At 37.7% G+C, this 17,233-nt stretch overlaps 1 protein-coding gene across 1 annotated transcript in view; it reads left to right on the top strand.

Moving 5' to 3' along the window:
* The first annotated feature begins 8,926 nt into the window (after positions 1-8,926).
* The window catches only part of LOC131538700 (tripartite motif-containing protein 16-like), a 30,984-nt gene continuing 22,677 nt past the window's right edge, over positions 8,927-17,233 (top strand). Inside the window, exon 1 of the mRNA XM_058772737.1 lies at positions 8,927-9,562. Within this exon, the coding sequence (XP_058628720.1) occupies positions 8,984-9,562 (579 nt within the window). The 5' untranslated portion in view covers positions 8,927-8,983. The remainder of the gene's footprint in view (positions 9,563-17,233) is intronic.

Here is a 17,233-nt window from a genome sequence, read left to right on the forward strand (position 1 = left end):
GGCCCTAGTCCGGCCCTGGCCCAAGACGCTCAGGCCCTAGCCTGGCCCGTGTCCGACAGCTCATTTTATTAAGTTAATTTAGAAAAATGTTTGGAGCATTTTTTTTTATTCGTTATATGTAAGTTTTTGTTTTTTAAAGTAACAACCAAGCGGCCAGCGACAGACAGCAAGTTGATCATAGCCTATCCTATGTTTGATCAATTTAGCCTTCTCAAATCATCATGACTTCTCTAAAATTAAATCTATAATTATAAAACAGCTCCACAATGTTAGTTTAAAATCTTGACCTAGATAAATGTGCACTGATGCATATCCAGTAGTTTGTGTGGAGAGTGGAAGCTGAAGCGCGCTTTACAGGACATATCACTTGCATTGGAAACATTTAAAAATACGCTTATCATTTTTGCTCATAAAGGTAAGAGTAATAGGCTACGTTGTTCGGAACTGTAAAGTGTCTACTTTTATTTGTGTGCACTCACAATATCAACAAAACGTGCTTTTATAAAATAAAAAGAAGAAAAAAAAGCGGAGCGCTTCTGAAAACCGAAACACAGCATATAGCCTACTTGCCTAACATACTGTATAAAAAAAAAAAGCTTTACATTATTCTGGGGACAATGATGTTCATACCTCAAATGAAATGTTCACAAAAAGTACCTAAGTTGGGAAATTAAGTCCTGCTTTGAGCTCTTCTGAATCACGAGTCAAATGTCAGTTGGTGAGCTGACACACACACACACACACACACACACACACACACTCACACACTCACTCTGTGAACATTGTTAACTGTTAACATTTATTTAGCTCTTACAAGTAACCTTTTGGTAAGGAGACTCTGAAACCAGAATGAAAGATTTTTGTGGCTTCTGATCTCACACAGTTCACCGAAACAACCTGACCTGTGTTGCTGTGACCTTGTTTTGTTCTCAGAGGTTTGCACTTCTCCAATATGACGTAAAAAGACTTCCTTAACTTCTGAATATTGACGTAACTATAAATATACAGAAGGTGAGTCTTCATCTTACTGGTTTCTGCATAAAGTGAACTTTAGCTCCATTAGCCAGAAGTGTGCTGTATAATATTACCCTTCTGTCATGGTCTTGGTCCTCTGCTCATTTAAAAGAAATCATCTCTCATTTTCAAACCACATCCTGTAACAAGCAGACTATACAAAGCTACACGGCACTTTCGAAACAAAACGGTGTTATGTACACATAGCAGTGGCATGTACGAACATCTGCTGGGGCAGGACCAGATGGACAAAAAAAGGGCAAATCAGTCCATCCATCTACATACCCAATTATTTTGATTTAAGTGCATTCAGTGATGACAACTTAGCAATTTAGCAACTTTTCAGACTACCCTAGCAGCTTATTTTCTCAAAAGCACCTACTGCATTTTTAAAATATATTCAACAACTTTTTCAACACATTTTCCCTCTAAATGACACGCACACAAAAACAAATCTAAACGAACACATTTCATGTTCACCGAGATGGCCATTCAATTTGAATAATGAAATAATTTAGCAGCAAATCAACCCCTATATCAGCTTTCAATGACACAACTGGATGCATTTCATTTAAATCTCATTTTACATTTATTCATTCAGCAGATGCTTTTATCCATAGCGACTTACAATTGAGTAATACAAGTGATTCATCATAAAGAGTCAAATAAACACAGGAAGTGATCTTAATACATAGTTTTAGGTATTGTTCAGATCAGTACAAGCTCGACAGGGGGGAGGAGAAAGGAAAGAGAAAGCATTTTTTTAAAAGATGAAATCGAATAGCAGAGGTGGATAAAGTACACAACATTACTTGAGTGAAAGTACAGATACTGCTGGTCAAATATTACTCCATTACAAGTAAAAGTTGTGAAGACAGATTTTACTTAAGTAAAAGTACAGAAGTACCAAAAGTAAATTTCCTTTTCTATGTCAATGCAATGTTTTTGTATTGTTGTACGTAATACTTGCAATACCTCTGAAGCAACTTACAATACACCTACTGAATACACTGACTAGCTTGTAGTATCTTTGGAATAAAGAGCTTTTAGAATGTTAAAACATTTTTTTAATCTAACACCCCTACAGCTCTGACGGTGTGTGCACACGTCTGTGTGTAGCCATTCATCCACATCTGAACAGAGTGGACAGTGAAATCCTGCAAGTACAGAGTGATAAGGAAGAAGAAAAAAATCTAATCTGCTTTAAAACCCAGCAACACTGCTTTAAGAATAAAGCAAAACAGCAAGACTTATTTGACATCAAAAAAAAATTTCAAAAATGCTGTCTAATCTCTCTCGTTGTCACACACAGAACGGTCTGCAGTGCTGCTTCAAGTTCAACACCTGTGTTTTATTAGGACACGCACAACAGTTCTTCTGTGGCTTTATGTGCATAGTATGAATGTATTAATACAGTCATGACAGCAAAATGAATACATCTACGGTTTTCTGCTGCAAAATCAGTAATTTACATATTTATAAAGAACTTGTGTATAAATAAGCACAGAAACAGAAAGATAACTTGAGTATTGTTGTGCGAGTGTAACGAATGGCCTCATTTTATTCAAGGAGAAAAATGTCCAACACACTTTTCTGAAAATCTGAACGAAGGCAATGTCATGTAATACTCAAAGTACTGATTATATGAGTTCCTTAAACCACACAAAGAGTGACTGGATCCATATATAGATTATTTGCAAACAGATAAATGTCATTGCTGGATTTTCAGTAACATTTTAGGGGATATCATGCATAAAACCTGTTAGAAGAGTAACAGGACATTTCAAAGGAGCTTCTCAGCTGAATTTGCTCTCCTGATCTGTCAAACTCTTCTTCTGGATCTGATGTCATAAATCAGCACAGTAACGGTAGCCACGCCCACCAGAACTGAGATGACCAATCGGATCAATGCTTCAGATGAACCGTGGACAGAGTCTAAATAAGAAGACATTTATTCAAAATCTACTTATTATTCTTTTCTTTAACAATAAAACAAACAATCAAACAAAAAAATGACAAAACTATGTCAGCGTTGGGAAGTGAGAATTTGGTTGTTATTCAATACCAGTTCCATAAACAAAGAAAGGAAAAACTAGAAGTGAATCATTTTACTTTCTGTCAGTGACTTATGACTTTCAGTTCTGTTAATGGTTCTCGACATGTGCGCTGTCTTTTTGATGTGGACACTGTATTAATATACTCTGCTTTCTCTCTGGTTGCACACAACAATGACATTCAGACCGATGTGTACGTGAATGATTCTTATGAGCCGACAAGAGGATTTATGTCAGAGCAATACATTCAATAAGCATTGTTTTCCAAATATTTATTCTCATAATTAAAATAAACATTAATGGAATCATGAAGGAACCTGAATCAATAAATGGAAAAAGTATTGGGACCAGAATCAACAAAGTCCTTTTGATTCCTCATCTGTGTTTTACTGGGATCTGACTTCAGTTGTCTCTAGAAACCAACAGACAATCTGGGAAGGAAACAAGTAATCGTTTATACTCACAAATACAGGAACTTTCCTCTGGCTGACAGAAATCAGAGATGTTGAGATGTCTGGACCGGTGACTGATGGGATTGTTGAGCACACAGCTGTAGGTGTTATTATCCTCATATTCCACCTCCAGATGTAGAGAGATGGTGGTGTTGAGCTCCGGGACACTGATGGAGGAGAGTAAACAGTTTCCCTCGAACCAGGACAGAGTCACCTGTGTCACATTCACCACTGAACACAGCAGCACACATCTGGAGCTTGGAGATCTTTCAGATGATGAGGGATTTAATGGAGAGTAACTGCTGATGACAGGAATGGAAAGCTCATATTACTGCTTTTGCAGGTATTTAGTGCAATAGTTTAATACTATTTAAGAAGAACAGGACAAATGACAGTGTACTGCTCTGCTTACCGTAGACTGTAACGCTGAAAGTCTTGATTGAGACCCTGTTTTCAGTGACGATTTCTATTTTATAAGGTCCAGAGTGCTCTGTGCTGGTGTTTGTGATGGTGAGCGATCCGGTCTGATTGTCCAAGTGCAGTCTGTCTCTGAATCTCCCATCAACACCGTCATGAAAGATCTCATTGTGTGCTTTATTGATTTTAGCTATGTGTGTGTCTTTAGGTCCAAATGTCCAGAGAATCAGATCATCACCCTGTATTTCAGTCAGATCAGTGTGTAGAGTGACAGAATCTCCCTCCATCACTTCTGCTGACTTCGTTTTATCTGTCTCAACACCAGACACACCTGAGAACACACAGGAACACATAGTTAGTATACATATTTTTAGTTATTATAGAATAATTTTATAGTTATCATTAGCCGAGTTCCCATCCCAAGTTGCGAATTTAACTTGTGTGCAAAATTGGAATATCGCATTAAATATTTGTGAATAAGCACCGTTTCCATCCAACGAGTTACAGAGAACAAAATCGTCACTTCCTGATAAACTGGCACTAAATATCACTAAGAAAAGTAGGAGAAGCCACTGATTATAATAATTATCAAATATAATAAATGACTTGCACTTCGAGAGCGCAAATTTCTTTTCGAAATTTGGCATTTCCATCACTTGTTTCTGATGCGATACTTAAAAATGTTCATAAAAAGAGGCTGATGGAAACATAGCTACTGTGTATTTATTTAGTTAGATATTCCACTTTAGTTGTTGTTGAACTAATTAATAATTAATGTGAATAAAAATTAGTACAATAATTGAACTAAAAAAAAACAACAACTTACCAACAAGGTACCACAAAAACAGACATAAAAACTAAAGTGTGAGACATTTTCTTCACCGAGATAACAACGCTCCACGAGTGTGAAAATGCAGCTCTGTGAGGTTAATGCAGTTACACGTCTCTCTAAACAAGCACAGCTGCGGTTCCTTGTTTGGTAGTTAGGTTGTGCATAGTAACAGCGTGCGGACATGAAGTACTCTAGTCTGAGCACCTCAGTCAGTGTGTGTTTCACACTTTTAACAATCTTCTGTGAGAAACAGGACCCCTTCAAAGCTGCATGCGTCACGAGACAGAATAATAAATAACATTACATAATCATTCTGGCCTGCGTTTCCTGGAGGTAGTTGATTCAACTCAAAGTTGATTGTGGAGACTATTGGTGGCAATGGGTCTACGATCTACTTAAGTTTACGATGCTTTTGGGAAACGCAGCCCTGTTCAAAACTTGACAAATAGTGTGCCGTCTCTGAGCATCTCCCATACAGAAGTCACATAGATTGAAATATATTTTTAATAAATATATTTTGATATATTTAAATATCTTAAATTCAAATAGAAGAAAATATATTTTATACAATATATGTAAATATATTTTGAAATATATATTAAAAATATATTTAAATATTTGATTTTGGCCGCTTTTTAATATTTTTCACATATATTAAATATGTAAATATATTTTTATCGGAAATTTTCCGCTAACAGCGGGAGCCACAACGGTACGCACAATAGGTCAATATTCACTATTAATGAAACACTTTACACCTGTCTCAACATCTCTCACTCCGATTGACGTGAGTAAACAGACAGTGCAATTCTACACTTATTACAGTACATTTTATTCCTTTCTACACCTGCCTCAATATTTAAAAAAAAAAAAACTGTGCCAATCTATATTTATTTACCCATTTCCACCTACTGTATATATATATATATATATATTATTTCATATTTTAATCCGTTATGGAGCACATGTCCCATGGCACCAAAGCGTCGTGCAAGTCTCAAGATCTCACACTGTGTACAGCCACCCGACACTGCGATTGATGCACATGATTTTTAATATTAATTCACTTTGTCTGTGGCATGTTCTGTGACAGCTCGATCGTTGGTGTGTAGACTCATCTTGGGCAGGCAGAGGAGTAGCAGCATTTTCTGTTTTGTTACGTGCATCAATTGGAGTGTAAACAGACTGAGAGATCTTGAGGCAGGTGCTCTAATAGGTGGCAAATAGGTAAATACGTGCAGATTTGCACTGTCTGTTTGCTTATGTGCCTCAATCGGAGTGCAAACAGTAAAAGATCTTGAGGCAGGTGACGCGCTATATTACTACAGAAGTTCTAAGCAGCCATGCATTTCTTTTTTCCCTTCTTGTTTTCTCGTGATCTCGACATAACAAAAGTTGTTTTCTAGTTATCATGACTTATTTTTCTTATAAACTCAACATAGCAAAAGTTGTTCTCTAAGTTACACAACTGCGCCAGTAGGTGGCAGTATAGAACTACTGATGGGGAGTTGATACTGTATCAACTAAATTTTACTGTACGCGTTTGGGAAAGAGGACCTTCGTGATCGCTATAATTTATGCAGTTCATTACTGACATTTAATTAAACTTATAAATGTTAAATAAATATGATCATTTTGCTTGAAATTGTATATGTTTTTGTTACGTTATTACTGCTGCATGACTCATCACAGTTTCTCATTTGTGACCCTGGACCACAAAACCAGTCATAAGGATACATTTTTTTTTTTAAATTGACATTTATACATCATTGATGTATGGTTTGTTAGGATAGGACAATATTTGGCAGAGATACAAAGTTTTGATGTATTTACAGTAGGAAATTTACAAAATATCTTCATGGAACATGATCTCTACTTAATGTCCTAATAATTTTTGGCATAAAATAAAAATCAATCATTTTGGCTATTGCTATAAATATACCCCAGCGACTTAAGACTGGTTTTGTGATCTAGGGTCACATTTACAACGATGTATTTGTAAAGTGCATCTTTCTTATTTTTAATCTTTATTGTTAATAAATATATATTAATAATAAATGTGATTTGCATATGGGTATAATTTAGTCCAGTAATGTTATATTATATAGCCTAATCCTTTGTATTTTCTACATTTGTAGGAAACCATAACTGTAGAATTGCACTGTCTGTTTACTCATTTGCGTCAATCGGAGTGAGAGAAGCAGTGAGAGATGTTGAGACAGGTGTAAAGCATTTCGTTAATAGTAAATATTGACCTATTGTGCGAAAAAAAATTCTTACCCCATTGGCAGATTATTTTGCTTGTTTCAAGCAAAAACTCACTTCATTTTGACATGTTTTTTCTGAAAACAAGACAATAATTTTTACTTCTCTAGAAAATCCTTCTTGATTTAAGAATTTTTAGATACTTTGGCTGGAAACAAGACTAAAAATCTAAGTAAGAAAAGCATTTTTTGCAGTGTACAACTTGTTTACGTGCATGTTAATGTCATGTGACTCTCATTGTCTGCTATAAGTAGCCATCTTGTTGTCATTGTTCCTTGTCGTGTATTAATGTTGTAACCCGCTGTCGGTGAGTCTAGTCTGTTCATGCCATGCCAAGTCTGTTTCATGTCAAGCCTGTTCATGTCAAGTCAAGTCAAGTCTCGGATTATGTTTGGATTTTGGATTTCACCTTTGTAAATAAACTGCACATGGGTTCTTCACTACGCTTGCATTCAGTGGACTCCTCGTGACAGCGGGATGCGGGAGAATAAAATGACTCGCGGGACTCCTGCAAAATAAAAATATGTAAACATGAAATATCTAAAAACATATAAATTGTTATCCATCTATTTAACAAAAGCAAAAAGAACAACTAATATAACAAAACTGATTAATGTGCAAGCATAGACAGTTTTGATTTATAACACGCGTTTGCAGCGTTGAGCAATGTAGCCAATCACAGACATATCTGTTGATTTCAGGAACGCAATGGCCAATCAAAGGCCAAAGATTAGAATCCACCCACCGCTCAAAAGTTCTTGCGCAGTGCTGAAAATTGCTTGCTCACGAATCCTCTCATTATAACACACGAAGTGTAGACACTATGGGAGATTCATTGTGCATATATTCATTGTGTTATAACATAGCTTTATGAGATTGCGATGAACTGAGATGTCAGCTTTTTAGTGATAATAAAGGGAGCTCTGCTCGCATTCTGCCATGCCAAACCATGCGTGCAGCAGCCCATGCTTGCTTTTCTGTTAAAAATAACAGTGATTTGTGAATGTTTGCTTAGCTTAAATAATTTTATCGGCAGCGTTCATGTAAGCGCTGCAGCAGTCTTTAGGCTCACCCCAAACGCTCTCATTGGTTGAGACGCGTGATAACGCCCGTCCCAAGACAGTACTGTTCAACATCCCACCCCTCCTGTGACCCATGGTTTGTCTGTATGTGTATTCAGAGCCAGTAAGCAACGGACTTTCAAAATAAAAATGATTAAAAAAAAAAAAACTGCGTTAATGCACGATAAAATAATTGTCAGCATTAATTAATGCGTTAACACAATAACAACACATTAACTTGCCCAGCCGTAATATCCATACTTCATATAAACATGCATAGCTAAAATCATCCAAATAGGATTTTAAACATCGAATAAATAAAATCAAAATGATTTAAAGTTTAAGGCCATTTATGGGAATACCAAAGCTGTCAACTGTGATTGGACAGCGGAAAAATTGGGCTAGATTTCATTCCTTTTGAACGGGGTTTGAATCGGCTTTTGGCTGGACATTTTTCTGGGACATGTTGCACAACCTGATTTTGCTGAGTTCGATGTGTTCCTAGGTCAACATCTTTGTTGACCCTGGAACAACGTTGTGATTAGCCAATCAGATTTGAAGAAACAGTTTATAGTTTAGGCTTACAATCAGTGTTTGGTGCTTGGACATCATCTATCATTAAATCTGATTTTAGGTATTACTCACGGGTAAGGTTAGGTTTAGGTGTAGAGATATGGTCAAGACTAAATTTTTGGATTAAAATGTTGTTCCAGGGTCAACATATTTTGTTAGGAACACATCGAACTCAGCAAAATCAGGACGTGCGGCATGGCAACCCTGCCTGTTTTACGTCACTCAAACACAGAACCAGGAAACTAAAAAGAGGAACCAGGAAGGAGAAACTAACTTTAGCTGAGCTGTTGTGTGTTTTTGTCTCCATGCAATAAAATGGCAGAAGCCAGAATTTCAGTGGATCAGGATGAATTCATCTGTCCAGTGTGTCTGGATCTGCTAAAGGATCCAGTGGCTATTCCCTGTGGACACAGTTACTGTAAGAGCTGTATTACAGGCTGCTGGGATCGGGAGGATCATAAGAGAGTCTACAGCTGCCCTCAGTGCAGACAGACCTTCAGTCCAAGACCTGCTTTAGCTAAAAACACTATGCTGGCTGAAGTGGTGGAGAAACTGAAGACGACTAAACTTCCTGCTGACTGTTACGCTGGAGCTGGAGATGTGCAGTGTGATGTCTGTACTGGACAAAAACACAAAGCCGTCAAGTCCTGTCTGCTGTGTCTGAACTCTTACTGTCAAACTCACCTTGAACAACATGAGAATTTCTTTAAAGGAAAGACACACAAATTAACTGAAGCCACTGGACGACTGCAGGGGATGATCTGCCAGAAACATAACAAGCGCCTTGAAGTTTTCTGTCACACTGATCAGAAATGTATATGTGTGCTGTGTACGATGGATGAACATAAAAACCACAATACTGTATCAGCTGCAGCACAGAGGACAGTGAAACAGGTATGAACTTAAAGCAGTAGTTTATCCAAAAAATGAACATCCTGATTTATTCTTCCTTGTGTCATGCCAAATTTCTATGGCTTTCTTTTGCCTGAGAAAGATATTTTGAAGAATGTCCATCTTTCAATACACTGAACATCAATAGGGTTCAAAAGATTAATTCTACAAAAAGGACTTTAGGGTAGCACAAGTGATTTATACAACTCCAAGTATTCTGAAGTGATTTCGTCATTTCTTTTTTTTTTTTCATAAATCAATACTATTGAAAAACTAATTAAATGATGCTTGGTCAATCGCGCAGTAAAGTGTAAAACAATCATCTGGCCGTTGGCACCCTCTGCTGGCATTTGTTATAATGTGCAATGTACGTTAGCTCTATTGTTCATAATACATTTTGTATTTTAACAATTTTGTTCAATAAAACCAAATGATTACTTGCTTTTGATACTTTATTTGAACTAATTATTATTGCCTCATTGCTATTATATATGTATTTTAAGTAATTTTAAAGGCTTTTCGCTTTTTATTGCCACAAAAAAAAATATTATAATTATAAGGCCCTATGAAATCTTGAAATTGAAAATGAATTTTTTCTCCTAAATAATATTTCTGGTACTCCTTAAATATAATGTTTTAATTATAATTTTATTTGTAGTAGTAGTACTACCATTACATTAAGTATTATGTTTCTGATTTCTGTCGCAGTTTCTTTGTTAACCTGAACTTTTATTTTGATGGGTTGCTGTAAAGACCTTCAAGTTTCTGTTTGTAGCCCAGTGCCGGCCCGTCCAACAGGCTGTACAGGCGGTTGCCTGGGGCCCCGCAGCCCCGAGGTTGTCAATTAAATTTCAAGGTGTGTTCGACTTGAAGCAGCGCTGTGCAGACAGATCGGTGGTTGACATCGAAGTACCGCGAGAGTTATATTCTAATGGACAGCTCTGCATGCTTTCATATCCTATTGCGGTACTTTGATGTCAAACACCGATAGATCTGCGCAGCATTCCTTTAAGTCAACACACATACAGATGACGCACCAGGGCTGTACAGTGCATTTAAAAACATTTATTGACATTTTTGCTCAAAATTCATTTCATAACATCAGTCGAGTTTGAAGTAACTTCCTTTTGTGATCTGATGTGGTTTCATATTACAGAATGAGGCAAAATAATTTTATAATATTCTATACAGTGATAAAGGCTATGTCAATTAACATTGCATTATAAATATACATTATTCATATAAAAAAATACCCGAGATGGCTTGAAGAACAGAGATACACCATTTAGTCACAATCGTATGTTTATTGTCTTCATTCTTCATCAGTTAAAATGTCCTATATGCGTTTTAATCAGCAACTGCAGCAATAGCAAATGCCTTTGTCCCCATATTAGGGATTTCCGTGAGTATTTCATTTTATGATTTTTTTTCACTTATGTTTTACTGTACGAGGGCACCCTCCAGCTACCAGTATGAATGAAACAGCTCCAGCTACCTTATTTTGGGCAAAAATAGGGAAAATAATACTTCTTTCTCCAGTGTAGAGGAGTTTCTCTCTCTCTCAGTGGATGCCAAAAGTTTCCTGACAAAAATTAAGAAATTACTGTTAATGATTTTTAATCATAATCATTTATAATAAATCCTTAGACTTTCCTAAACAATTATAGTTATAGGCCTCCTGCAGTTTTCTGTAAAATATATTAATAATAATCATTATCAATAATTATTACTTTGTTTAATGTTTTATTTAGTTATAACTATAATCAGAATTATTAGTACTCGTATTGATATATAAAAAAAAACTTTTTTGGCCAATTATGCAGATCTACAAACAGGCACAGCAAACTTGGTGTTCTTTATAATTTCTGGCAAATAAATAAAAAGTTTATCTGAAAACTTTTCAAGTTACAGTTCAGATTTTGGAATTGGAATGAAAGAATGATAGAGGGATTAAAGTGAAATTGTAGTAGAAATGGAATCCAAACTTATCTTTATGGAGCCGAAAAACAAAGGATGTTCTGAATGCTATACATAATATTTATTGCTGTAGTGTTAATATTTGTTTTATAAATACAATGATGCCCACAATCACAGACAGATTTGTCATATGAGGGAAAATTGAGCATGTTACTTTGACTAATTACAGACCTGGCTCCAGAATCAAATCACTGAGGTTGCTTCTGAAATTAGTGAGGGTGATCTAACCTTATTATTATATATATGACCCAGAGGTCGCGTTAACCGAAAATTCTCCGTCATTGACAGAATTTTTTTTAGCAGTGACGGTAAAATCTGAAGGCCGTCCGTCACTTTGGCAGATTACACAAACTGAGGGTGATCTATTGTAATTTATAACTGTAATTCCCACCCCTGTCCAGTTGGTGGCGAGTGCGCTCCAGTGAGGCAGCAGAGCGCGCGATCGTCTCCAGAACAAAAATAAAGGTCTTTTGTTTTGTCAAATGTCTTTGATTCCGCACAGGTGAGTATAGTAAAGCGAATCGCTTGATCTGAGGTGTCTACACCACGGTATTTATTGCTTGAATTTCCTAATAAAATGGACAGAATTTGAAACCTGAGACTGCGTTTCATATCAAATGTAACAACGCACAAAGCTTAGCTGATTGCCTAACATTACTGTGCATTCATCAAGTGAAAACAGCATCGATTGGGAGTTAAGAAACGATATTGGTTCATAAAAATAAAAATCTATTAAAACAGAGAAATCGGTTTTATTTTATTTTTAATTTTTTTATCCAGCACTAGCATATTTTGTTGTTTTAAGCTATCTGTATATATTTCTCATGTATGTGAGGCACCCCAATTTGATGTTATTTCATTATTAGGAAAAAATTCAAGTGACCACGCGGGCGCCTCCCTGTCATGCATGCGCATTTACTTTTCCGCACAAACATTTAAATATGAATAGGAATAGAGCACATTTATTTTAGGTCAGCGCTACAGTATGGGATCTGCATTAAAATAAATCTAAAGTCTACATCCGAGACAGTTGCAGTTATAACCTGATCCGATCCTCTATGGAGGAGTGCGGTGGGGTATGTACCTGGAATGGTCCGGGTGCATTTTCTGTCCCGTTTATATGTCCGTCTACACCCGCTATCCGCTATGGAGAAGGCCTAATGGGACGCACAGAGAAACGGCGGAGAAGGAGAGGAAAAAGGGCAGGGCGGCAGGTGTATTTTAAAAGACTCCTGAAGTTGGGTCTCTTTTGTGATGGCTCCAGACCGTTGTATCTTCGCTCTGTTTTACCGGACGTCCCCAGGGTTTTGATCCCTCTGCCCCGGAGAAAACTTACATTTGGTCACGGAGTATGCACTGAACACCTGAGGGCGCTGCCGCGAGCCTTGCCTTCTTCATCAGGTGTGGTTTCTGCACCGCTCAGGATGGCTTTGATTAACGCCAGTTCAATTTCAAACAAGTCATTTTTTCTCAGTGAATTATTTACTTCCAAAAACCTGGATTTTTTGTTACTGACATGGCAAAGGAGTATGGAGTACTGTCATCTGATCGAGGTCTGTCCTGTGGATTGTTCTTTTATCAGCACGCCTAGACTCACGGGCCACGGTGGAGGACTTGCTGTGGTTTTTAAAAAGCATTTAATTATTTGCCAGTCAATGACTGCTGGTGGTACGTACTCTTCATTTGAATTACAGATGACTAAGGTTGGTCGCTCAAACTCATTTTATTGTTTTTTAGTTTATCGGCCACCTGGACCAACGGCCTCTTTTTTTGAGAGAAATTAATGACTTCTTATCGTCCATTATTAAATTGGACAGTGATTTATTGTTGGTGATTTTAATGTCCACGTGGATGATGATGCTTGTAACGCTGCTTCTTAATTTTTAAATATTATGGAATCTTTTAACTTTATTCAACATGTCTCTGGTTCTATGCATAATAAGGGTCATACGCTCGATTTAAGCCTAGTTCACACTACACAACTTTGCAGATCGCTGTGGTGTTCACACTACGTGACTCTGTGTAAATGATCCGCAACCAGGGGTTACACACTACACGAGCTGACAACAACTCTGTCACCCAACGATTTGGTCCCTAAACCACGTTTTGTCATGAAAACACGCAAGAATTGACTGTTAGCAAAGAGCTTGATTGACATGCGATCTGACCAATCAGAAGGCGTATATTATGTGCAGCCGCTGCGGCCAGTCTTCATGGTTAAAACGGGGTAAAAAATATCGACTGAATTGAAACTTTGTCAATATAACTAAATATAAATATGTGCGGAGGGTTAAGCTGTGCTGTTGTTGGCTGCCATGGTAACGGCAATAAGCTAAGGTATTCCTTTAAAGTACTTGTTTTGCACACCAGAAAATCTGTCATGTCCGGCGCTGTATGCATGGATGCAGCGCTTAAGTTAAAATACTGAGTGAGAAATAATAAAATAATATGTTTAAACGTGTGCTCTTATCATCCTGTGGACAAAATCCCATGAACTTCGCCCCGAATGGGAGCTTTATATGCACATGTGCGCTCATCTGTTTTCAATGCAGGTTAACCGCGACGCTTCATGTCATCTTCCTACTCATTAAACTATGACAGGTCCTTTATTGCAAAAAGACGGTCACTGCGACACTCTAAAGTGATGAAACTACGACGCCATGTGCTTTTAAAAACCATTTTTATAGGTTTCGCGTTATATTGTTGGCTCGGAAAATATGTAAATGCACATGCCCAGTAGCCGCAGCTGTATCCCTTCTAGCCTTAACCACAAATCAGACAGAAGAGCAGATTAACTTCGGTGGACTTCAATTTGAAAAATGGTGTGTTTCGCGGTTGAAATAAAACACTTTCTGATGTTTATTCATATTCATTTTGTGCATTAAGTAAATATGAAAAGACAATCGGTTCAAGTGTTTGAACTGAGGCAATACAGTGATCTGTCACGACACATTGAACGCCACAAAACAGTATTTATTGTTTGAATTTCTTTCAAAATAACAATTTAAAAGCTGAGAGTCCTGAGATCTTGTTTCATATCAGAAGTAACCTGCTCGGTCTTCTCTGTCGGTGTGTTGTCAGTTTCCTCTTTGATCTGCGATGTATTTTTCACTGTGTGAGAACACGTGTGTAGTGTGAGAGCTGCATTGTTTGTCAGTCATGGCAACAGTAACTAGGGTGGGTGGGTTTTGCGAACGGTCTGCCTTGCTCTTTCATTGGCTGTAGCTCGTCACGACACCTGACACCTGACACCACGTGATTTCGAGTCGGCCGACCGGTCTAGATATTTGGCATGCTAGATATTTGTTTTGCGTCGGCGACGAGTCAGCGAGTGTCTTTGATGCATCGTTGTGTAGTTCACACATAAAGATTGTGGAGCGCCGATCACCCACTGATTTTCCCCCGATTACAGCCCGACCTGTCGGCGAGCTCCTTAATTTGCAAATCGGGCTTAAAATCCTGTAGTGTGAACTAGCCTTTAGTTTTCTCTCACGGTCTAAAAATTGCCACTATTTGCATTGAAGATGTATTTGTTAGTGATCATAAATGCATTTTATTTGATCTTGCTTTTAATGAGGATCCTCTGCCTGTTAAGCAAGCATCTTGTTCTCGCATGATTAACCAGTTTGCTGTTGAGAATTTCTCAGCAACTTTTCATTCAAGCTCAGTTCTTATCTCAAATGACATTGACGCTACTGTACAGTCGTTTAATGAACATTGCACCCTGCTACTGGACAGAGTGGCTCCTTTTAAAACTCGACAAACCCCTATTGTTAATATCACTCCATGGATAATGATGCCATTCACAGTTTTAGACGTGTTTGTTGGAAGACTGAGCGTCTATGGAAAGCGACTCAGCGCGAAGTCCATCGCCTGCATCTTTGTCAGATCTAAATGAGATGATCAAAGATGCTAGAGCATCTTATTTTATGGAACTGATATGTGCCTGCAAAAGGAATCCTAAAACTGTTAACAATATTGTTTCTCCTACTACATCCTTGTACCTGTGTTTTCCAATAATGACTGCAATCATTTTTTGTCTCATTTTGTTGACAAGGTTATGGCTGTTAGGGCAAACACTGGATCATCAGCAAATCCTTTTACAGTTACCCGACAAAGACTGTCAGTTTTGGACTCCTTTAGTCCTATTTCCTTAAATGACATCATTAAGTTAGTGGGTATGATGAAGCCTTCTCAAAGCTCTGTGGATATTTTAGCTACATCTCTGTTTACAAAATCTATTACATATATTGGCCCGTGTTTGGTTTCAATTATAAACCTATCTCTTAGGCTGGGCCAGATTCCTAGGTGTTTTAAACATGCTGTTGTTCAGCCTCTCTTGAAAAAGAGTAGCCTTGATGCAACATCATTTAACAACTACAGGCCTATTTCTAAATTGCCTTTCATCTCAAAATTTTTAGAAAAAGTAGTGGCAATGCAGTTAAATACGGTAAATACCTCCTTAGGGTCTCAAATGACCCTGTGAAATGTGTTGTGGCTCCAAGGCTTTGGATCTCTATCCCCTTGAATCTTTTAAAAGACACCTAAAGACATATCTTTTTGGACAAGCCTTTCTTTAATTAGCAATATGGTCTGGAAGCAAATTTTTTGTGATATTTGGTGGTATTTGTACAGCTGGTACTTTAACTTTTTTTATTTAAATTTTTATTGTAAAGCACTTTGTGACTCTTTGTCTGCTATATAAATGCTATATAAATACAGTTTACTTACATACTGTAAATTGAAGGCTAATAGATGTTTTAAAATGATCTAATGGGTGATGCCGCTCCAATTCGTTGATCATTAGTGTTCTTGATCAAGATTAAATGGATGTCGCAGTCATAAACATGTTTTAATGACTCTCATAAAATTGTTGTAGGCTTTGGCTGATCAGGTGAGTGGCAGGGCGATCTGGACACAGGTGGAGAGGGAAAAACACCAAAAGCCAATGCAAGTCCGCACAGATTTAGTGAGCTAAAATATTTGGGCTATGTGTTGCATGGTTAACTGGCATGATCAGTTAGTGACGCAAACTAAACGCTTAAATATTGTGGCTGATAAGGCAGGAGTGGATAATTGGTGTGAGTGAGGACCTGAAAACTATGAGTAACACTGTTGATGGGTGATAACCTAGGGGGTCATTTAATGACTTAGGCTATTTGGTTTATCAACGTTATTACCAAGTATTTTCTGATGGTTCAAACTCCAGGCACACAAAAACAACCAAAACAACAGTACCAAAATTAATAAAACAGAAAGTTCAAACCTAGAAAGAGATAGTGGGAAATCAAGGGCTTACTACCACCTCTAGGGGCTGTGACAAGGACTGCAGAGCGGGGCTCTCCGGGGTTGTACTGCCTAGGGAGGTGATGAGAGCGAAAGTCCTCTTCAAGTTTCATATTGAGTGAATGGCTATATCTTAGGTGTTGTTAGGCTTTGTTTGTGAGCTGAGGTCACCCGGGTGAACCCCAATGGTTGGGTCATCTCCCTTGACTCTCCCGAGCATGCAACTGCAGGGGCTCCTGATCACTCGCACCCATGGCACCCGGTGGCAACCACTCAAACAGCAATGACTTTTGGCACAATGTTGCGTCACTCAAATGAGGGAGCCATAATTGGGTTTCGCCTGTGGGTCCCAAGTTACATATAAAAATATTTATGTGTGCTGCCGATCTGGGGTTTCTTCGCCAGATATAT

The sequence above is a fragment of the Onychostoma macrolepis genome, chromosome 04 (assembly GCF_012432095.1).
Source record: "Onychostoma macrolepis isolate SWU-2019 chromosome 04, ASM1243209v1, whole genome shotgun sequence".
NCBI classification, from domain to species: Eukaryota; Metazoa; Chordata; class Actinopteri; order Cypriniformes; family Cyprinidae; genus Onychostoma; species Onychostoma macrolepis.